General features: G+C 40.3%; 1 protein-coding gene across 10 annotated transcripts in view; it reads left to right on the forward strand.

Moving 5' to 3' along the window:
- The window catches only part of rxraa (retinoid X receptor, alpha a), a 115,464-nt gene that overhangs the window by 72,649 nt on the left and 18,191 nt on the right, over positions 1–24,624 (forward strand). For 3 of the 10 annotated variants that reach the window (XM_061799008.1, XM_061799015.1, XM_061799016.1), the window contains 4 exons: positions 10,645–10,805; positions 16,276–16,455; positions 19,218–19,250; positions 20,895–21,064. In XM_061799008.1, coding sequence (XP_061654992.1) covers positions 10,645–10,805; positions 16,276–16,455; positions 19,218–19,250; positions 20,895–21,064 — 544 coding nt within the window. Of the gene's footprint in view, positions 1–10,644; positions 10,806–16,275; positions 16,456–19,217; positions 19,251–20,879; positions 21,065–24,624 lie in introns of all 10 variants that reach the window. The other 7 variants (XM_061799017.1, XM_061799009.1, XM_061799018.1 and 4 more) reach the window with 5 other exon arrangements.

The following is a 24,624-nucleotide window of genomic DNA, read 5'->3' on the forward strand; positions in this document are numbered from 1 at the left end:
AAAAGAAAGAGTTAAATGACAGCAAAGGATAGAGCTTTTAAGAGACAGCAAACGAGAGAGAGAGAGAGAGAGAGAGAAAGAGAGAGAGAGAGAGAGAGCTTCCTGTGTGGGAGTCATAAAGGTCCATTCCCTGTCTTTGATGGGCCTTGCTGCAGTCACTCTGCATGACATCATGGTTGCGGGACTATTGGCTGCACAAAGGGGCTCTGTGTACGCTCCCTGGAGAACAGTTAAGATTCTCTAATGTCAATCAACCACCAAATGGATGGGGGACAAGAGTTTTCACAGCCAAAGTTGTTTCCAGGTGGCAATTAGAAGCAGCTCGCTCCCCACCCCCACCACTGGTAGTTTAACAAAGTATCACTACCAGAAATTTTGTAAAAGTTCTATTTAGAGCATACTTGCATATTTTATAGAAGTGGAATGTTTTTTTTTCTGCTCTTCTCCCATTTTCCCATGTTTACTGCAGCTGTTTGCTGTTAATACAAACTCAATGCTTAAAACTACCCAACTAGGAAGACATCCATGCAGAAACTTTTGTAGGAGGTATATCTTTGATTAACAGAAGTCTAATACATGAGAGATTTGAAAAGTAAGAGTTGGGGATAAAAAACACAACTTTTGAACTAACATTTTCTGAGAAGCAATTAAAATGTATTTGGGATGTTTTTTTTTTTTTTATCCATCATACCAATTAAGGAAAGGCACGTTGGACGACTGGTTAGAGCGTCTGCCTCACAGTTCTGAGGTCCGGGGTCCAATCCCCGACCCCACCTGTGTGGAGTTTGCATGTTCTCCCCATGCCTGCGTGGGTTTTCTCCGGGCACTCCAGTTTCCGCCCACATCCCAAAAACATGCATGGTACGTTAATTGACGACTCTAAATTGCCCGTAGGTGTGAATGTGAGTGCGTCTGGTTGTTTGTTTGTATGTGCCCTGCGATTGGCTGGCAGCCAGTTCAGGGTGTAGCCCGCCTCCTGCCGATGATAGCTGGGATAGGCTCCAGCACGCCCGCGACCCTAGTGAGGAGAAGCGTCTCAGAAAATGGATGGATGGATGGATACCAATTAAGGAATGTCTTCGGCGTCTACTTGGTGTGTGCACTTGGAGCTCATACAATTGGAGCTGTTATGTCTTTCTAGCTAGTTTAGAATCAGAATCAGAATCCTCTTTATTTGCCGAGTTTGTCAAAAACACAAGGAATTTGTCTCCGGTAGTTGGAGCCACTCTTGTATGACAATACAGATATTTGACAATAAATACTTTTGAGACATAAAAACACACCATGCAATTTAATGACAAGAGGGAAGAAGTTGTTGGAATGTCTGCTGGTTTTAGTTTTGATTGTTCGTTACCGCTTACCTGAGGGAAGGAGCTGGGAGAGGTGGTGACCAGGATGTGGAGCCTCCAAGAATTTCACATGCTCTTGTCTTAGTTCTGGCAGCGTACGAGTCCTCAAGGGTGGGTAGGGGTACAGACGATTTCTCTGGCAGTCCTGATTGTCCGTTACAGTCTGAGTTTTGTCTTTTTTTGTGGCAGCACCAAACCAGATGTGATGGATGAACACAGGACTGATTCGATGACTGCTGTGTTGAACTGCCTCAACAGCTCCTGTGGCAGGCCGTGCTTCCTCAGAAGCCACAGGAAGTACATCCTCTGCTGGGCCTTTTTTAAGGATGGAGTTGATGTTGGTCTTCTTCTTGTGGCGAAGGATGCTTCCTGAAGTCCACGATCATCGCTACGTCTTGAGCGTGTTCAGCTCCAGGTTGTGTCGGCCTCACCAAAGCTCCAGCTGCTCGACTTCCTATCGATACGCAGACTCGTCACCGTCTTTGATGAGGCCGATGACTGTGGCGTCGTTTGCAAACTTCAGGAGTTTGACAGCCGGGTGCGTTGAGGTGCAGTCGTTCGTGTAGAGAGCGAAAAGCAGCAGAGAGAGGACACATCCTTGGGGCACCCCAGTGCTGGTGGTGGGTGTAGATGAGGTAGTGTCCCCCAGCCTCACCTGCTGTGTCCTGCCCGTCAAGAAGCTGTAAATCCATTGGCAGATGGCAGGCGAGACTCTGAGCTGGAGAAGCTTGAAGAAGAGGAGTTCGGGGATGATGATGTTGAACATAGAACTGAAGTCCACAAATAGGATCCTCGCGCACATCCCCTGCGCCATCGAGGTGTTCTAGGATGAAGTGCAGTCCCATGTTGACTGTGTCATCCACAGACCTCTTTGCAGACCCGAGACTGCAAGTTTCTTGGGGACTTGGATGGTGGAGCGTTTGCGGGGGCGGGGGTGAAAGGTATGGACCCAGTAGTCCTAAGTGTAGACAGAGTTTCTCACTGCCCCAAGCGCATCTCCACACAGACGAAGTGTCTTATGTTTACACATAAAAACATTTCTCAAAAAAAAAAAACTCTGTAGAAGATTTTAAATAGTAGAATACAACTTATTTCCAAAGTGTGAATTTTTTTGCAGTTATATGACAGAGGTATTGGCATATGTCTCCCACAGCTCTTCAGCACACAGACGAGAAGTGTCTTTGAGCCACTCACGAAATGTTGTACATGCTTTTACCCACGTGTTGCTTGATTTGTACTTGTTTGTGAAGCCTGCATTGTTCAAACAGGTGTCTCTCAATCATATAACCATGTAATTGATCCTAAAGGTTGTCTTATTGTGAATATCGTACCCTGAAGGCCACAGAAGAGGGAGCCCATTAACACCCTCCTGTGTGAAATCCAATCCCCCGTTTCTGCCGATTCATGTCCAGATAAGACTCACACAAAAGCACACACACTAATAAGGGATAAGAAGAAAGTTCTCATTCAGTCCACCAGCACTTCGCTGGATAGCAAATGTAAGTTTGCTTTTAAAAGTAAGTGGTCTTCCTATGGTGTAAGGGTTGAAAGGTGACACAGGGTTATCATTAGGTTATATCATGACCTAACCCCGTCCTCACCTCTGTGAAAGCAGCTGGTTAGGTGTTGACTCCTGCCAACAGGAGATTTCAGTTTCTGTTCAATTACTCTGTTTTCCTCATTAAATTCTTCTACACATTACACAGCATTTCTTAGTTTGAATTCTTGGCATTGTAATGTTGGGAATTTCTTTCTGTTCATGGTGTGCCTTCATTGCAACTGATATAATGGAATTGAAGGTGTATTTTTCTTCCATAAGGAAAAAATATATATATATGTATATTACACAATAATAATAAAAATGTACACAGTAATTAACAAAAGAAGAATAGTGTCTCAAAAGCCAGTTAGATATAGTATGAAAAAGAGGAATGTGAAATTCCTTTGGCAATCTGGCAGTGTTTAGTGCAATTACAGCTCTCGCATAAAAACAGTTTCTTAGTTTGTTGGTTCTGGCTTTTATTGTCCTGAACAGTCTGGGTAACAGAGGTTAACAGTAGAAACTGTGAGTCTCCAGGATTGGTCTGGCTCTCCGAGGATGTACAGAACATCGCCTTTCTTAGTCAGCATGCACGCAGGGCAAGATTTAACAGAGAGTGCCCACATTTTAGGGTTGCGTCACACAATGTGCGTATCTGGGTGTGTAAATGACAGATTTGAGTGGACAGGAGAATGCGCGCACCCAGACACAGTGCAGCTCTGTGCAACTTTTCTCGCTTACCCACAGGGGCAATTATGGTCCTTAGTGCATATGTACGTTTCTTTACAAAACAACATCACCAAACAGTGGCCTGAGCTGAAAAGTGAGTTAAGAGGTCTATGTGAATGGGGATCATTTTTAATGTTTTCTGTATGCGGAGGTTTTTACAAATCCAAAGAAAAACTTTCCTCTTTTTACTAAAACGTTGTCGATCGTTGTGGTACCTTAATACTGTGGAGATAACTTTCTGTAAGTTAAAAAAGGTGTCCTTGACCTGGAAAGCAACTGCAGTTCCACAAGAGAGTTAGGTATTGAAGAGTGGTACGGTCAGATTTGATGTTTGCTTTTGAAGTGTCTTTCTGAGCAAAGTCTGTGCGCTGAATCAAACTAAGCCCATCTTTAACAGAGGCCTCAACTGTCTCCACTCTTCTTCCCTTTTCTCCTCCGCTCGCTCCAGGGATGGCTCTTTATATATTTTTTTTAGCAACGTGTATTCCGTTGCATACTAATTGTTTTTAGGATCAGCTCAGCCAAGATTATTGCCTCTTATAGGAATTACAATTGTCTTCTTACTTTTCAAACCTTTTGTTGATTGAAGTAACTTTTTTAAAAACAATTATTTTATAAAATTTTAGCTTATTTAATAGAGAATTGCAACAAGTATTGTTTGCTAGAGAGTTGTTAACATGCTATGGATTCTACTCATTATACAAGAAAATTTATTTATATGCATTTCAATGCTATTTAATCGACACCCTTTGAAGGACTCCATGCCTTACTACTACTTACTTACTACTTGTCTGAATAGTTTAGCATTATGGCCAATCCACCTGGTGGCACAGAAAACTGCTGTATATTGTTGCATACATCAGTTGTATGAATGTCACACCTACAAGTATACATAGGCAGCCAATGTACTGGCTGTACCAGCCAAATGTTCTCCTCATCATATTATGTAACAGATCCTGCACATGAAACTTATTCATCTAGGGTATTACATCCCCTCATGTTGCACATTGTACTGCAGGGAGTCCTATGTCCTACATTTCCAGTCCTTGAGATTAAATGTCCCTAATTTGTTTATCTCACTAAGTCTGTAAAAGTTTTCATCCAAGCATTCCACTTCCACTCCCCCCCCCCCCCTAAAAAAAAAAAAAAAAAAAAATGGATGCATACAATATGTAAAGTAGGATCATCAAGGGATTTCCTAAAATGATAATACTGTACACACAGCTGGCATAGCTTTCTGTGTGGGGTCACATGTATGTGTTGAGGGAGCATGTATTCTATTTCCAGTACTGGCCCTGAGCTACTTTAATCCCCCAGACTTGACTCCATCACCATGGATAGAAGAGGGGGAGAAAAGGTTCCCAGCCAGCCCACCCCACAGCAGGGAGCAGCACTTTTGAGATTGAGTTGCAAGTTTACTGAAAATAGATTGTGAATGGAATAGTCTTTTCTGTCAGGCAGCAGAGGGTTTGATAGAAACTGTCCCAACTGAGGAGACAGCTCTGTTAGTGCAGGCCCAAAGACTAGACACAAACGTTCAAGTGAGGTAAGACCGTGCGTGTGCATGTGTGTGTGCGTGGCTGTCCACGTGTGTGTGTGTGTGTGTGCGCGTATGTGCATCTGTGCGTGCACGTCCGCACATCTCTTGAGTATGCTGAGATGTAGGTGGGTGCACACTTTGTGCCAAAACTGATGCCAAACAGTTCATGTAGCTATATTGATGACAAAGCGTCTTAGGCCAAGCGACGCAACCGTCACGCCTTGTGTGGGGTTCGACAAATTGTTTTTATGAGTGGCTGACCGTCGCCAACTCGACGTCGATTTTGCTGCGATTAGAAATTTTAATTGCAGGTGAATGGCGTCGCGACGTCGCAGATGTATCAGCGAATCAAAAAGGCCATGTTGTAATACATAATCTTTCACAACAAAAAAGACGTTTCCGGGTATTAAGTGAGAACCAGCTGGCTACTTCCAAGTCGTACAAATACAGTGTGTGTGTACGGTTTTGAAGCGATTTTATGTATATATAAATTTTATATATATATATATATATATATATATATATATATATATATATATAAATAAAAGAGTGAGCAAAGGGTCTGAATACTTTCAAAAATTCCGTTTTTTTTCTGTCAATATGGGGTGCTGTGTGTACATTAATGTGGAAAAAAATGAATTTAAATGATTTTAGAAAATTGCTGCAATATAAAAAAGAATTAAATATTTAAGGGAGTCTGAATACTTTCCGTACCCACTCTATATACTACATATATATACAATTCCAATGAAGGTTACAGTTCTATTTGAATAGCTTTGAGTTTTGTATGCTGGTAATAGTATAACCCCAATTCCAATGAAGTTGGGACGTTGTGTTAAACATAAATAAAAACAGAATACAATGATTTGCAAATCATCTTCAACCTATATTTAATCGAATACATTACAAAGACAAGATATTTAATGTTCAAACTGATAAACGTGTTGTTAATTGTTTTTAGCAAATAATCATTAACTTAGAATTTTATGGCTGCAAACGTTCCAAAAATGCTGGAACAGGGTCATGTTTACCACTGTGTTACATCACCCTTTCTTTTAACAACATTCAATAAACATTTGGGAACTGAGGACACTAATTGTTGAAGCTTTGTAGGTGGAATTATTTCCCATTCTTGCTTGATGTACAGTTTCAGCTGTTCAACAGTCCGGGGTCTCCGTTGTTGTATTTTATGCTTCATAATGCACCACACATTTTCAGTGGGCGACAGGTCTGGACTGCAGGCAGGGCAGTCTAGTACCCGCACTCTTTTACTACGAAGTCACGCTGTTGTAACACGTGCAGAATGTGGTTTGGTCTTGCTGAAATAAGCAGGGGCGTCCATGAAAAAGACGTTGCTTGGATGGCAGCATATATTTCTCCAAAACCTGTATGTACCTTTCAGCATTAATGGTGCCTTCACAGATGTGTAAGTTACCCATGCCATTGGCACTAACATAGCCCCGTACCATCACAGATGCTGGCTTTTGAACTTTGCGTCCGGAGGACACGACGTCCACAATTTCCAAAAACAATTTGAGACTTGTCGGACCACAGAACACTTTCCCACTTTGCATCAGTCCATCTTAGATGAGCTCGGACCCAGAGAAGCCGGTGGCGTTTCTGCTCCGCTTTTACTTTGCATAGTAGAATTTCAGTTTGCACTTACGGATGTAGCGCCGAACTGTATTTACTAACATTCCTGAGCCCATGTGGTGATATCCTTTACACATTGATCTCGGTTTTTGATGCAGTGCCGCCTGAGGGATCAAAGGTCACGGGCATTCAATGTTGGTTTTCGGCCTGGCTGCTTACATGCAGTGATTTCTCCAGATTCTCTGAACCTTTTGATGATATTATGGACCAGAGATGATGAAATCCCTAAATTCCTTGCAATTGTACGTTGAGGAAATGTGTCCTTAAACTGTTCGACTATTTTCTCACGCACTTGTTCACAAAGAGCTGAACCTCTCCCCATCTTTGCTTGTGAATGACTGAGAAATTCAGGGAAGCTCCTTTTATACCCAATCATGGCACCCACCTGTTCCCAATTAGCCTGTTCACCTGTGGGATGTTCCAGACCGGTGTTTGATGAGCATTCCTCAACTTTCTCAGTCTTTATTGCTACCTGTCCCAGCTTTTTTGGAACGTGTTGGAGCCATAAAATTCTAAGTTAAGGATTATTTGCTGAAAACAATAAATTTTATCAGTTTGAACATTAAATATCTTGTCTTCGTAGTGTATTCAATTAAATATAGGTTGAACATGATTTGCAAATCATTGTATTCTGTTTTTATTTATGTTTACACAAGGTCCCAACTTCATTGGAATTGTAGTTGTATATACACACACACACACACACACACGCACACACACACACACACACATCCATCCATCCATCCATCCATCCATTTTCTGAGCCGCTTCTCCTCACTAGGGCCGCGGGCGTGCTGGAGCCTATCCCAGCTATCATCGGGCAGGAGGCGGGGTACACCTTGAACTGGTTGCCAGCCAATCGCAGGGCACATACAAACAAACAACATTCGCACTCACATTCACACCTACGGGCAAATTAGAGTCCCCAATTAATGCATGTTTTTGGGATGTGGGAGGAAACCGGAGTGCCCGGAGAAAACCCACGCAGGCACGGGGAGAACATGCAAACTCCACACAGGCGGGACCGGGGATTGAACCCCGCTCCTCAGAACTGTGAGGCTGACGCTCTAACCAGTCGGCACACACACACACACACACACACACACACATATATGTGTATATATATATATATATATATATATATATATATATATATATATATTAAAAGAATAAATAAATAGATAAATCAAATAGATGTATCAGATTGTCATTGTGAAGTGAAAGCTGTTCCAAAGAAAAACAAATGTTATAAAGTGCGTGCCCTCTGCCACAAACATTTTCCATCACAGCGCCATCTACTTAATCTGAAACACTGTAATATAATAATTACAAAGTCAAAAGATAACAGTCCTCGATCATGACATTTATCCAGATCTGAACTAGAATTCTAAAGGTTTTACTGAGTAATTGTATTATGTTGTTTTTGCATATTGCTGTTAAGTAACAGACCAACCAAACAACAAAAAAGTGAACCGTAACTTCAATTCCTGCAGTGGTAATTTCACACATACAGTAATGTCACCTTCTGTCAACATACTTGACTATGCTTTGTGGCAAATGTTTTTCAGGCCTCCACACGTTGCCTCACACACAGCTAGCTCCTGTGACTGTTTCAGTTCACGTAAACTGAAATGGAGTTCCCATTAGCCGATCTGGGCACAACAATAAAGACTGTCAAAGTTTCTCAATTTCTTTTATTAGGACCAAAATACACATTAAGTAACTTGGATTATTTGACATTGGTGCGCTTGTGCTGTTTCATTAATTTCTTTCTAGAAAATAAATCCTGACAATGACTTGGTCAAGTATGGCAGCTTGTGTTGTCACAGGGCACTGATGCCACACAGATACTCCTTGAAATTGACATATTTTATCTCTTGAAATTATTAATGAGTGTTTTATATTTGGAATTTAATCTCTCTGTTTTAATAAACTATTTGCCTGCGTGCTTTGTGTGTTTGTGTGTGTGTGTGTGTGTGGGGGGGGGGGTGGGGGGCGAGAGAGAGAGAGAGTTTTTAAGTTTCGGGGAGGGGGGGGAGGGGCTTTAAACTTTTCAACCGACTGAACCAGCCAAACATTGAAACCCACATGAGCTTTTGATTTTCTAGTCTAGGTCCAACTCAAGTTCCCATGACACCGCACATGTCATGCTGAATTCTGTGGCAATGAATATTAAAAGTTGCGGAAGTTCTCTGGAATGTTCCATTTGATCGGACGGTAAAGCGTCTGGCTTGGAATATGTAAATCTATGAAGACACAGTACATTATCGCTTCAAGCAAGAATGTACATGGCAGCGCTGCTTCCCCCTCAACTCTGAAGTTGTTGAAGAAGCGTTAAGTGTTAAGAGCTTAAAAATGCGAAATGCGATGCCAGGAGCAAGTGCTGTGTCTGTCTGGACTTGTGCATTATTTTTTACGCCCTCTTCAGCTTTTACTTGTACGTGTATAATAGAGTGTGTTTGTGCGTGCTTGTATACAAGTGTGTTGCAAACCACTGTTATCAAATTATAACTACTATCTAAGAACTGTACTAGTTTCCCTATGTCATGTTTTTGACTGCATTGTCAAATTGTGATTCTATTGACTGTAGTTGAACTCTATGATACTGAATCATATGTGTATCCATTTCACAAGTTTATGTTTATACTGTACGTACACTTAAGAGTAAAATTTTTGGACACAGTTTCTCATCAATAGCACTACAAACCTTTGACTGGTTGTGTAGTTTGTTTCTAAACAAGTGTACTATTTGTCATGGCCCAACATAATATAAACTATACATTCGGTTTTCTTGCCAAGAATATGCAGTTTTCCTGTTTATTCAGATGACAGTCATTGCCGTCTGTGTTGTGTACATCTCAACAATCGTATGTATGTCGTAAACACAGGAGTACAAGCACACAGTCGACCTCTGACTTAACTGTTCCTTCTCTATTGACGTTTTTCAGTGAAAAATATATTTATTTTGTATACCATATATTTCACATGTATATAAACTATAATACATTACAATACAAGCCCAATAAACCCATTTTTTTCCATTTCCTCCCACACCATAATGCTTCTCTATAGCTTTGGTTGGGTCTAGTCAGCGGATTGGTGCTTTTATTTTATTTTTTTTTCTTCCTCAAATGTTGCTAATGGCGGACTGTAGTAGCTTCTCTTCCACTCAGTGCATTTAGTTTTATAGGATGATTTCTATGCTCCCCTAACATTTATCTGCCCTGAAACTGCATGTAGCTAGTTAAGATAATTAGCCTCCCTCACTCCCTATTTTTGCAAAAGGCAAAGAGGTGTCACTTTCAGAAGAAATTTTTATCAAATCTCAATTTCAGGGAGAAAGGGTAGTCCAATTTAAAGTAAGATATAATTTCCAGATGTACTGCTCAGCTTACTTCACGGTAACTTCTGTAGGATAGTCCTCTTCTCACATTCTTCTGCTTGTACCCACTGCCCTTTTTTTTCAGAAAATGAGTGGCAAAACATCCATAAAAAGAAAAAACTTATGCAGCCACTTAGTTAGTTAGTTTGTTTGTTTGTTAGTTATAGTTAATCCTTTGATACTGGCTAAATGTGGTCAAGTAATGTGTGCTCACGGATGATGGCAGTTAAAACTCTAAAACCTTATGAAATTTGGGGCAAACTTTCCAGGAATGTTTCGGTTGAGCTCCAAACTGCACAACTTTTGTGGTGTTCGAACTCAAAGCTACCATTGTATGCGCCATCAGCTAAACTATGCAACGGGCTTGTGTAATGGGAAGTGTGTGTTCATATTTTATTTTTTATTTTTTGTACTGCTTTGTGACCTGTTGCTGTGTGTTTTTGTGTATGTTGATGTTCCAGCTGAACTCGCCGATGAACTCGGTCAGTAGCACAGAGGACATTAAGCCCCCGCTGGGCATCAATGGCGTGATGAAAGTACCCGCTCAGCCCTCTGGCACGGCGCTGTCGCTCACCAAACACATCTGTGCCATCTGTGGGGACCGCTCCTCAGGTGAGTGGCTGTGATGATGACATACTTGATGTGTATCATTGCACATGCAGATTTGCTGAAGTGAAAACACAAAGGGCATAATTTACAATCACAAAATTGCGTCTTTACCCTTACACATTGCGGGTGCTAAAGGTGGCCATGTTGTGTCTGATATACTGCCATATATATATTTTACAAAGAGCCCAATAGCAGGCGCTAAATTGTGTGTTCACTCACTCTAAGAGAAGAAGAAGAAGAATCACCTTTATTGTCATGAACATGCATGCATGCACACAAAAGTTGTTCTCTGCATTTAACCCATCATAGCGATACATACACGTTAGTGGAACACAATGGAGCAGGGGGCAGCTGAAGCTCCCGGGGAGCATTTCGGGGTATCAGTGTCTTGCTCAAGGACACCACAGCCGTGAGTCCGGGGGATGTTGGCGGATGGTCCAGTCGGGGTCTTGAACCTAGGTCCCCCACGGTGGCAGGCGATGATCTTAACCATTGGTCCACGGCTGCGAGATTGGATACACTGTTGGCAACTGTTGTAAAAATCCATCCATTTCCATTTTCAACCGCTTATCCTGCTTAGGGTCGCGGGGCGCTGGAGCCTATCCCAGCTGACTTCGGGCGAAAGGCGGACTACACCCTGAACTGGTCGCCAGTCAGTCGCAGGGCACATATAGACACGGACAATGTTGTAAAAATTATGTATTTAAAAGAGGGTTTTGCGCTTTAGGTAGCTCTGATGGTTTTCACCATGGATAATGTGAGAGAACATTGCAAGTGCAAAATGAAGTTTGAAGTGATAGAATTGGAATGGTTAGTGGAAGACAAACAAAACGGTTACAAAAAAGAAATCTATCGCTCTGATAATTTTAGAGAAACCAGCAACTGCATAAAAGCCATGTTTTGTTTGATTTAACTCACCCCAAATGTGTGTGAATTGGATGTATGTGTCCATCCTAATGACAGCACACACGAAAAACTGCTCTGGGAGAGGCCAGCACCAATTGTCACCGTACACTGAAATCAAATGATCCAACCACATTTCAAATGAACTGCATGGCTATTTTGCGCATTTGGCAGGCACAATCCTGGGTGTGCCTGGTTAGTAGATATAGCTTCCACATCTGTTTGCGTGAGCAATTAAGTTTACGCCCATTTTGCACGTGCAAAGCCATAGAGTCCATGAAGTCCATAAAGTCCACTTTATGGACAAAAGTATTGTTAGACCTCCTTGTTTAGCCTAACTTCTTCAGCACACCCAATACATTTTGGCCTATTCCATACTTTCAACATTTTGGGAATTTTTGGGAAGGCCTCTTTGCTGCTTTCTTTGTAGAAAGCCTTTATTGAAGATTGTAGACTGTTAGAACTGCAAAGGGCAGAAGGACACATTCTGCATCCAGTTCTGTTCCCTTTTCACCTCCAGTGTAATAGACAGTTGTCCCTAATTCCAATACTGTTAATCACACATTTTATGCATTCACTATAAACAATCTAAAGCAGAAACTATATTTTCTGTGTATTTTGCCAATTTGAGAATAATGTTTTTTCATATAGTTAGAAATGATATGGTCCTTGTTGTATAAAAATAACACAGTGTGACCACTAATTACAGCATCTTGTTAAAAGGGAAGAAAATGTGACTTATGAGAGGTTCTTCTCAGCATCAAACTAAACTAAATAAATATCATTTCTGTCATGGGTAAAGATTGTGAATGTAGATGGTCAAAAAAAAGTATTCAGAAAGGTGGGCTGAAGGGTAATAAGGTCAAAGAGAAGCAAAGAAAACAGCACATGAAAAGAAGCTGAAATCACTTCTTAAACACAAGCAGTAGCATGAAATTTTTTTTTAGTGTGAAGTGTACAAATTTTTTTACTACTGTAGGAAAGATGTTCAACTCCCTGCCAGCGAGCCATTTTTCCTAGCCATGCTTCACTGGTATTTTCAGAAAAATATGGGAACTAATAATTATTTTGGCCTGACAAATGTCCAGAACAGGGGGGTCCAAACTACAGCCCAGGTAGCATTTGCAGCCCACATCCCGTGTTGTTTGCCCGAATTGTACTATGTACTTACTTTCTACAATGGGTGGCAAGGCAGGAGAAGAGAAGAACAAATTTCTTCGAATTACTCACGTTCTTGTTTTCCACAATTCATACATCATTCGGGAAGACGCACTTCGAAATTATCAGTTTATCAGTTTATTTTTGAAAGGGGACAATGCAATTTCATAAAACACATGAAGTACACATGGTTAAAAAAGCCAGAATTAGCCAGAAGGCTAGTTTTCATCTGTAGTCCCCTGGCCATGATGTCAAAAAGCAGTAAAATACATCTACAAGACAATATAATACAGGATACATATTCAAACTATACTATTAAGAGAGAATAAAACCATAATTTTTTTGATCATAACAAAAAAACAACATAACATACTTGTCTTTTAGTGTTGGCAGCTATAGGTGTTAACTAGCCACATTTTCAGTTTTTTTGTGAAGGCCTTGTATGTTGTAAGCAGTTTAACCTCCTCAGGTACTGAGTTCCACTCACCAGCGCTCCTCACTGACCAGGCTGACTTACTGAAAGTGCTCCTGCGCAGAGGAATGAGACAGTCACCTCTGACAGAGCCTCGAGTGACACGCTCAGAGCTGTTTCTTTGGCTGATGAACTCAGCCAGAGGAGCTGGGGCCAAATCATGCAGCACCCATTTTTCTGCAACTTTGGAAATGGCCGGAAGAATGCTTATAGTTATTCAGAGAAGTTGAGTCACCGGATTTAAAGACAGGGGTAACAATAGCAGATTTCCAGGGCTTTGGAAAGTGACCAGATGAAATTGAAAGATTAATGATTGAGGCAATAGGAGGAGCAAGAGTTGAACCTAGATCTTTGAGCATGCTCGTGTACATTCCAAAAACATCCTTTGCCTTAGATGGTTTGAGTGAATGAATTAAATCGATAACTTTGGTCTCAGTAATATTTGTAATAGTAAAGAACTGCGTTGTAGACAATGCAGGGTATTCCTTCATTTGTTTTACTGCAAACTTAGAAGAGATTTCTGACACAGATTCAATGAAGTAGTTGTTAAAAGCATCAGCCATCACTTGAGGTTCCGTCAGGATGTTTCCATTTAATTGAATTTGCATTAGTTTTGTTTTGTTATTTTGTGTATCACCCAATAGTTTTTTAATATAATTCCAGGTTATTTTTGAATTTCCCTTCGCACTATTCAGAGCAGTAATGAAAAAGTCACCTTTAGATTTTCTTATTTCTTTCACTACCCTATTTCTCAGTGAGATAAAGTGCTGTCTATTGTATCCTGATTTGACCGACAACTTCAAGGAATGATCGCATTCTTTCATCAGTTTCAGAATAAATGTGTTTAACCAAGGCAGGCCATTCTTTCTAGCTTTTAGTTTAATTATCCGTGTAAATTGTATAATAATTTCTTGTATTTTGTTGGCAAATTTAGAACAATCCTCATCTAAATTTTTACCAGCGAGTAATACATCCCAGTTTACTTCTTGGATGGAATCTTGGAAATTTTGTTGTTCATGTTTTGGTATCCTATTGGATTTAGTGGTGGCCAAGGGTTTGAAGCGCTTTTTATTTAATTTTCTTGAAACCATTATAAGATTGTGATCAGACAATCCTGTGAGCATATTGTATGGCTTCAAGATCCTTTCTGGCCTATTAGTAAAGGCTAGATCAATCTGAGTTCGGGTGGAGTTTGTAATTCTCGTAGGGCCATTAATAACCTGAGTCATATCCATATCATCCATAACCCTTTTCAATTTTTTCCTAACTTTGTTAACTTCCCAATTAACATTTAGGTCACCCATTATTATCACCTCTTTTGCAAGATTGAGTTGTTTCAGTAACATTTCCAGCTTTTCATAGAAAGCGGCATTTGATGAGGGAGGCCTATAAATAACTACAAGAATAAAAGACATTTGTTGTGACAAAGAAACAGTTAGTCCAAGAAATTCTAATCCATTCTCATCTGTAACATGTATTTCATTACAATTAAAAGTGTCCTTGGCATAAATCATAACACCTCCTCCCTTAGAACCCTGTCTGTCGTTTCTAAACATTTTATAACCAGGTACAGATAGTATTGCTGAGGGCGAAGATTCATGGAGCCATGTCTCAGATAGGCAGAGGAAGTCAATATTTGAGTCAGTGAGAAGGTGATTGACCTGATCACTTTTCGTTAAAATGCTTCGTATATTTAAGTGTGCACAAAGAATGCCTTTTGGTTTACGTGTTGAGTCCCATATTAATTTAGAGTTGTTTTGAAATTGTTTGCTCCAATTTCTGCTACGTGTCAAGGTCAGCTTAGTACAGATTGCTCTGGTTTTGATTCTGATTGGTGCTAACTTGAATGGCACGCTTTGCAAGACCCCCCTTAAAGCACCCCCGCTGGAAATGCCACTCTGTACAGCTGCACATATCACACATCCCAGAAACCGCCACTGGTAGTGGGATACAGGGCCGCTGTCCGCCCAAAAATTCTGAAAAAGTCTTGACTTTTTGCTTTATCATCTAGTTGTTTTTTTAAACAAATATATATAATATTTTGCCCTGCGATTGGCTAGAAACCAGTTCAGGGTGTACCCCGCCTCCTGCCCGATGATAGTTGGGATAGGCTCCAGCACGCCCGCGACCCTAGTGAGGAGAAGCGGCTCAGAAAATGGATGGATGGATATATAATATTTGTAAACACTGTAGAATTACTTCTTAAATCTTTACTTACAATGATGGATTGGTTTTAGCATGATAAATAAATTAAAAATAAAGAATGTCAAAGTGGCCCTTGCATCGTTAGATTTTTCTGTATGTGGCCCTTGGGGGGGAAAAAAAGCTTGGACACTCCTGGTCTAGAATAACTGGAAGGTTTTTGTAGTCTAACCTTATCACTTGGTCACTTTAACCACATGAACATTTAACCTGTGTACTATTAACTCGCTGGAGGTATCTTGGAAAGGTGTGTAATATTTTCAGAGGATAAATATTAAAAGATCACTGCCAGAATACCAAACTGATCTAATTAATTGAAAAGCCATCCTATGCAATTGATGCCACATGGAACCAAAGGTAACAATCAAATCCTTAATATCAAGTCATGCTTCATTTCACTGTGCTTGGAGGTGCTCTTTATTATCTTTGTTATCTGACCAGAAGAGGACTAACAAAGAATCAGACTGAGCTGAAGAATTTATTCGGTTGATGTACAATAAATAGCAAAGAGGGGATGTTGAAAGTAGTGAAGAACCAATATGTTCCTTATCATAACACAACACAAATCCGTGGAGGCTCTTTCCGACTGCCAACTCTTGTTAAATGAACATGTTGTTTTTTTCATTTTACTGTGGTGGTTATTATTGGCTTTTATTTTGGTGTTGATTGGGTTGCTTATGTGTCAGGAAAATATCAGTACTATTGACAAACCACACCTGTCTGTCTCATTCTCCTCAGGTAAACACTATGGTGTATACAGCTGTGAGGGCTGCAAAGGTTTCTTCAAAAGGACAGTGCGCAAAGACCTCACCTATACATGTCGTGACAGCAAGGACTGCGTGATTGACAAACGCCAGAGGAATCGGTGCCAATACTGCCGCTACCAAAAGTGTTTAGCCATGGGCATGAAGAGAGAAGGTACAGCACATACCGTTGAGGATAGTCACACTTACGTACTCCCTCCCTTACTTTAACTAATAAGAACTTTATACCCTTAAAACAACCAAAATTGTCCAAGTGTCATGTCAGTAGTACTCATAAATTAAATACCAATAAAAAAATTACTGTTCAGAAAGTGTAGAGCATCGTTTAGACCTGGGGTGTCAAATTCATTTTTATCGCGGGCCACATCAGAGTTATTGTTTCCCTCGGAGGGCCGTTAGGAATTTGAACCTATATAAATGCATGATCACCTCATATATTACATAGACATTATTGCTGGATAACTAATTATCAGAAATCAGAAGCCACACAAAAAAAATGTTTGCTCAACTATTATTCAATATTTATTTTAAAATGGGGCGTGGTAACAAAAAATACTTGCAATATGTAAATGTTAATAAAAGCCAAGACATTTTGCAATATTGGTCTTCAAGCAAGAAACATTCAAGTCGACGCACGATTTGCTCCCACAGGCCAAAGAAAAATGATGTGGTGGGCCGGTTCTGGCCCCCGGGCCTTGAGTTTGACACCTGTGGTTGGTACAAACAAAACATTTTTCAATATGACGTTTCTTTTGACCTTAAATCTACTTCTTTTTTATTGAAAAAAATCGAATAATTGTAATTTATACTTGAATTAAAATGTAAATCCAGGTTAACTTGCTGGAACAATAATGGTGATACGTTTTTTTTTTTTTTTTAAATTGGCTCAAAATATATGACACATATACAGTATATCAGAAAAGCATTTGCGGAGCTATTAGCCGCTAGACCCACTGATAAAATGGGCATTTCATGTGTGTGTTTTTGGAGTGTCATTCCTGTCAGAGTCAAAACTGCTGCAACTCAACCTGGAGAACACTACGCACCTGCTACCAGCCTATTTTCATGCATTGTTCGCATTGCCTTTTAATAGTCTTTAATTGACCACATGGTTGACTCGATTCCAGCAGGACTAATCAAAGGTGAAATCCAATAATAGTTGGCTAATCCAAAACTATTTGTCCTGAGAAGGAATGCAAGATAAAAGACAATGAAAAGAGTATTGAAAACAAATTTGAAACAATATATGATATTAAAGTTATATAATGTCCTTTTAATTTCTTAAAGAGCTTATAAAATCATATTGTAGTGACTTTTATCTCGTTTGCCACAATAAGCTGAATGTAATGGTTCTACTATTAAAAGGTTTTTCTTCAAGTAATACTTTTGGGAAACTATTGATTTCTGCTTTTGCAACCCGAAGAATCCCAGCCTTACTGTATATGGAAACTCTGGACGGAGTTTATGAGAATAGGCTGTACTGAGGGACAGATGTTATGTTGATTGGAGATTTGAAAACAAAAAAGAAGGCGTGTGAACCTCATCTTCTATTACATCCACTGGCTCTTTGCGATCATGGCCCCAGCTGATTCTTAGAAACTTGGAAATGGTTTGGAGCAGCTATCATTAGTGTGAACCAGCTTTTCGCCCAATCAACACTTACATTGTGTTTGTTTACCTTATGAAATACCCAATAGTCAAAATTGATTGCGTGATGTGCTTCATTTGTAAAGTAGCTCACATTTACACTGATGAAGGGTATTGAAAAGAACTTTCTTCGGGAAGACAAGCAGTGTGCAGGGTTTCTGCTTCTGTCCTGGGATGCATTTTATTCAACAAGATAAAGTCTGACAAAGATACTATAGGTTTGCTAAGCCTGGGAGGACTGGAAATTAGTACACAGTATACCTATGGTACTAAACGCTTGTGTTTTCGTAACCTGAATTCAGAACTCAAAATTGAAACACAGATCACCTGATATGAAAGATTCCAGTAAACATAAAACCAAGGAGCATTGGGGTGGGGTGCTCACAGACATGAAGGTGTGAATTTTAACACCTCGTGGGAGTGTTAAAAGTATTAGCGCTCTCGGTAGTGCTGTTCAGCGTTGTTTCGCACATTGAAAGCACCAATTACACAACACATATGGCAAGAGGCCATGATTAAAGATGTTAAAGGGTGTTAACCAAGAGCATATGTACCTGAAAGTGTGACTTCAATGTTTAAAACACTTTCACAAGGCCTTGACCTTTACTTGGCCTACCCTTCACCAGTGAAGGACTCTTTCAAGGATATTATCATTTACTGTCACTTCCCCGACTCACGGTGCTGCCTAAACCGCCTACTACACCCTGAGGGTAGTAGTTGCAGAACAAGGCAGTAGTGGTCCAAAAGGCAAAGTGAATCCGCAGAAAGAGGAACAGGATTATATAAATTTATACTCTTGCACTCAGGAGAGAGGAGGAGGAGAGTAAAGTTAACATGATTTCAGCCCTCTTCACCTCTCTCTGACTCCAATACAAGTATTTTACCCTTGGGCTGACCTCCACCGCCAGACAGCAGATACTCTAAAGTGGGGCCCCTTTCCTTCTCCTCCTTGAACAACCACTGCTACCCCCTCATCATGACCGCAGAAATGTTTGAAAACAGATCATTCTGCAAACTCAACGCGTGTGTTGTGTTTGTGCGGCACGTCACTTTTCCAGGTGTGTGTGGAAGCATGCAAGTTGACTGTAAATTGCCAAAAGTCACAATGATGCAACATGATTTTGTCTCAAACCTTTTATCAACCCATGCAGAATAAACTTTGAAATAGGCCGTTTTTTTATGTGGTATTTTGACTTAAGTAAATTATACTTTAAAAAAGACAAAACATATGCACACACACTTATGCATCTTTTCCTCTCTCCACTTAAGGATGGACGTGCGGTTTTTCATCCCTTAGCCACAGTGAGTCTCTGTGTCTGCTGAGCACACAAACCATTTCCTGTGTCTCCTCGCCAAGCCAATCAGATGACAGAACCACTACAGTTATGCTCTAACCAGTTAGTGTGTGCGACATGTAAAAAAAAAAAAAAAAGGATGTTCAAAACAAAGACTTCATTGATTTGTGTTGTACTGAAGTTTGAGACTGTTTGGCGACCACACATGAGTGACAGACTGTACATTATTTATGTCTTTATAAATGATTTGTAAATAAAAGGCACCAGCTGTTTGGCATGGAGAACCACATGAAAAACACATTGCTTTGATAAGAAAGAGATAAGTCCTTGAGCATTCCCACAATGCTGTGTGGATAATGTAGCTCTTAAGTGTTGTACGGTTTTGAAGCAATTATTGATGACTGAACTCACTTGGATGTGTTTTACTTGCATTGTGGGTTCAGGGATACTGGATACACTCAAGTTTGCACATAGTTTGTATGTAACATTGTGTCCAAGAAGCTGTGAAAAGCTGTGAAGCGTGGAAAAAGTACTGCATCTTTTTCTCGCAAATGTTTAAATATTGAGTTAATCAGAATCTCATAATCCTGTTAGCCTTTTTTTTTTCATTATTTCCTGATAGTGGAAATGTGCTATCCCTTTTGACACTTAAAACTATTGGTCACCACAAACTCCAGATCATAACCCTATTGAGACTTTACACAGATGTCTGACTCGGCCATTGTCAAGACAGTATCTGTAATACTACTACTACTACTACTAATAATAATAATAATAATAATAGACAGCACGGTGATCAACTGTTTAGCACATCTGTCTAACAGTTCTGAGGACCTGGGTTTAAATGCGGCCTCACCTGTGTGGAGTTTGCATGTTCTCCCTGTGCTTGTGTGGGTTTTCTCCGGGTACTCCGGTTTCCTTCCACGTTTTTTATACTGTACGTGCCCTGGATTAACTGGCGACCAGTTCAGGGTGTACCCTGCCTCTCGCCCAAAGTCAGCTGGGATAGGCTCCACCACGCTCGGGACCCTAGTGAGAATAAGCGGTATAGAAAATGGACGGATGAATGATAATAATAATAATCCATCCATCCATCCATTTTCTGAGCCGCTTCTCCTCACTAGGGTCGCGGGCGTGCTGGAGCCTATCCCAGCTGTCATCGGGCAGGAGGCGGGGTACACCCTGAACTGGTTGCCAGCCAATCGCAGGGCACATAGAAACAAACAACCATTCGCACTCACAGTCATGCCTATGGGCAATTTAGAATCTCCAATTAATGCATATTTTTGGGATGTGGGAGGAAACCGGAGTGCCCGGAGAAAACCCACGCAGGCACGGGGAGAACATGCAAACTCCACACAGGCGGGGCCGGGGATTGAACCTGGGTCCTCAGAACTTTGAGGCTGACGCTCTAACCAGCCGGCCACCGTGCCGAATAATAATAATAATAATAATAATAATAATAATAATAAAAACGCAACTGCAGATATATAAACACATTGCCACTGTGAAATTTTGCTATTGTCAAAGTGGGTCAATGGAGGGGTGTATGAATAAATGATTTTTTTAACCAGGCAATGTATTTATTCTTTTAATAAATTATAAAATAATAAACAGCAGTAGTGACCGGAACCAGTGTTATTACATGCAGCCGTTCAGGAGGAACGCCAGCGAGCCAAGGAAAGGAATGAGAATGAGGTGGAGTCGACCAGCTGTGCCAATGAGGACATGCCCGTGGAGAAGATTCTGGAAGCCGAGCAGGCAGTGGAACCCAAAACCGAAACCTACATCGACACCAACCTTGGAGTTCCATCCAGTTCGGTGAGTTTTCCATTTTTTCCTTTTCTTTCTTTTTTTTTTTGCGGTGCAGTCTCCATACCATACCATACCATACCATACCACTGTGTTTCCCAAGCCATGTTCCGTGGCAACCTGGTAGAGTCATCAGCGATGCCACAGGAAATAATCCAATTAAACTTAATATGTCTGAAAATTATTATTTATCTATCTACATGATTTGCAAATCATTGTATTCTGTTTTTATTTATGTTTAACACAATGTCCCAACTTCATTGGAATTGGGGTTGTACCTTTTGCCATCTAATGGAAGAGTATTTCAGTATTGCACCTGTCACTATACCAGTGACGTATAGTGACAGGTGCAATACTGAAATACTCTTCCATTAGATGGCAAAAGGTACAACCCCAATTCCAATGAAGTTGGGACATTGTGTTAAACATAAATAAAAACAGAATACAATGATTTGCAAATCATGTTCAACTTATATTTAATTGAATACACTACAAAGACAAGATATTTAATGTTCAAACTGATAAACTTGATTGTTTTTAGCAAATAATCAACACGTTCCAAAAGAAGCTGGGACAGGGTCATGTTTACCACTGTGTTACATCACCTTTTCTTTTAACAACATTTAATAAACGTTTGGGAACTGCGGACACTAATTGTTGAAGCTTTGTAGGTGGAATTATTTCCCATTCTTGCTTGATGTACAGCTACAGCCCATGTGGTGATATCTTTACACATAATATATACACATTGATGTCGGTTTTTGATGCAGTGCCACCTGAGGGATCGAAGGTCACGGGCATTCAATGTTGGTTTTCGGCCTTGCCGCTTACATGCAGTGATTTCTCCATATTCTCTGAACCTTTTGATGATATTATGGACCGTAGATGATGAAATCCCTCAATTCCTTACAAATGTACGTTGAGGAACATTGTCCTTAAACTGTTCGACTATTTTCTCACACACTTGTTCACAAAGAGGTGAACCTCACCCCATCTTTGCTTCTGAATGACTGAACAATTCAGGGAAGCTCCTTTTATACCCAATCATGGCACCCACCTGTTCCCAATTAGCTTGTTCACCTGTGGGATGTTCCAAACAGGTGTTTGATGAGCATTCCTTAACTTTCTTAGTCTTTTTTACCACCTGTCCCAGCTTTTTTGGAAGGTGTTGCAGCCATAAAATTCCAAGTTAATGATTATTTGCTAAAAACAATAAGGTTTACAGGTTGAACATTAAATATCTTGTCTTTGTAGTGTATTTAATTAAATATTGGTTGAACATGATTTGCAAATCATTGTATTCTGTTTTTATTTAGGTTTAACACAACATCCCAACTTCATTGGAATTGGGGTTGTACAATAAACCTGTGTATCCACCTGTTGCCATTCATAAAGTAGAATACAGGTAAGTCATGGTTTCCTGCAAGTACTGTATATCAGCTTTTAAAAAGGCCCAGATTTCACACTAAGTCCATTTATGAGTAAATGGAGACCATACTTTCTGTCCCATTTTTGTTTAGTGGTGCGCCGGGAGGTTTTTCTTTTGTAAAATGAAAACCTTAGCTAATGGTTGGGAAACACTGCCATGCCATACCACGGTACCATATTCACAGAAAACTACTATTAAATGTTGTTGTTGTGGAGTTTCATAAATTAATGTAGCAGGTAATAGCACATGGTTTATTATCTTTACACACGTGTTTATGTTTTTAAAACCAAATACATTTTTGTTTTTACTTGGTCAGGTGCGGCTCCCGCTGTGTCTATTATTATGGCTATTATTATATAGAGAGGGTATTGTTACGCTAAAATGTATATATAGTGTACCACGGGACACGATTCCATTAAAAAAAAAAAACATTTAACTGTAAAAAATCATGTGGCCTGTCAGTTCATGCAGTATGTGTTTTTGTGGTCTGACAATCTATAAAAGTATTGGAGTGTTTTGGGAGTCCACATTAGTTGTACTAATGTGCTTTGTTTTTGTTAGGCGTTCCTTCCAATTCCCATGCACTGCCAGGTCTACACTTACATTCTTTTTGCACCTTGTCTTCGCTTAAAACAGATGATGTTTTGATCATACAGTAGGTTGCAAAATGATTGTCAAGGATTGGTGGTTGTTTTTTGTTAAGTCAGAAAGTCCATTAGCATCCTGACATCTGCTGTTAAAGATGTTGCTGATTTGTCCTTTGGTGTGAGTGCCTCCTGCCCTTTTGATGAGGACTGCTTGCTTGTGATCAGGAGCATTCTCCTTGCTCACCTTGCACGAGCTCCCCTCGTTGCCAGTCACCCCCCGTATCCCCTCTGCAACAGCTGGCCATGTGGGCTGTCTTTGACACAGTGAAGACGAAAAGTGATGAATAATACAACAGGCAGACTGTTCTTGAAAGCATCCCCACATAGTCTCCGCTTCTCAGGAATTCTGCTGGAGCATAAGAAACATTGAAGTTGTGCAGCAGCCTAAGGAGGGCGAGAGTGAAGGAGAGAGGAAAGGTGAGGCTGAAGAAGACGGTGGGAGGAGAGAGCCAGAGCGGAGGGCTTCTTCTGGGAATCGTCTGCTTCAGAGGAGGGCAATGTCCTGTGAAGTGAAAGTGGAGATGTGAAGGCTGTTATGTGAGTAAATGGAGCTATTTTAGGTGGCCAGATAGACATGTGGTAGATGAACATTGACGTTAGGGTGTCAGCTCAGACACTCTTACTCACTCATTCACTGAGTGTGTTTAGGCCTTTCTCCACTAAAATTGGTGGTATGCAAGGTTCTTGTGGTCCATTGTTGGTTTGCGTTCACACAGCAAAAGAGGAACATTTATGTATTTCTGGTTGATGACTCAGCAGAAGTAACTGCACAACAGCGACAATGTAGGTTCCGGTAAACAAAATAATAAAAATACAAAAATCCAATGACAAGTTAATATAAATTACAGCAGTTACCTCTGTTATCAATAACATATTCTGATTTGTAAAACTAGTTATCCTGTGTGGGAGCCCACATTACATAGCATGATGCATAAGTCAAATTACAGTTGAAAATACTAAAAAAGCTCGATATTTTTCAAGCGTGGCATCTGAAATAAAATCCAGCGAGTAGTCATGCCATCAGAAATCTTCAGCGTTGCGGACTCCGTCTCGAAGGAAAACCTTCCTGGACCTCTCAACAGTAATACTCCGTAGCAGGGTCTTCATGCACTCTAGAAGAATTACCAGAAACTGTTTTTTTTTCAGAGGGTTAGAAGTCCCGTGGTTGGAACACAAAGTTTTTGGTTCTGTAGTTCCTGCAGTAAAAAATAAAAATAAAAAAAGGGCCTCAACAACCGCTTGACTGCAGTTAAAATTAAAAGATAATATACCGTAATTTCATAATCAAACATATGAGCACAACTGTGTGTTTTCTCATTGACTAAATAAAAGTAGGGCTGTGAATTTCAAAATGAGAGCAAATAAATAAAAAGAAAGTATTACATGTTCAAATAAAGTGCTTAACTTCAGAATAATTATTTGAAAAAAACTAACAAAATACAGATAATACTTAATGTTTTGATCATATGGGTGAAGCAATATCATGCATTGTA

The sequence above is a fragment of the Phyllopteryx taeniolatus genome, chromosome 15 (genome assembly GCF_024500385.1).
Source record: "Phyllopteryx taeniolatus isolate TA_2022b chromosome 15, UOR_Ptae_1.2, whole genome shotgun sequence".
Taxonomy (NCBI): domain Eukaryota; kingdom Metazoa; phylum Chordata; class Actinopteri; order Syngnathiformes; family Syngnathidae; genus Phyllopteryx; species Phyllopteryx taeniolatus.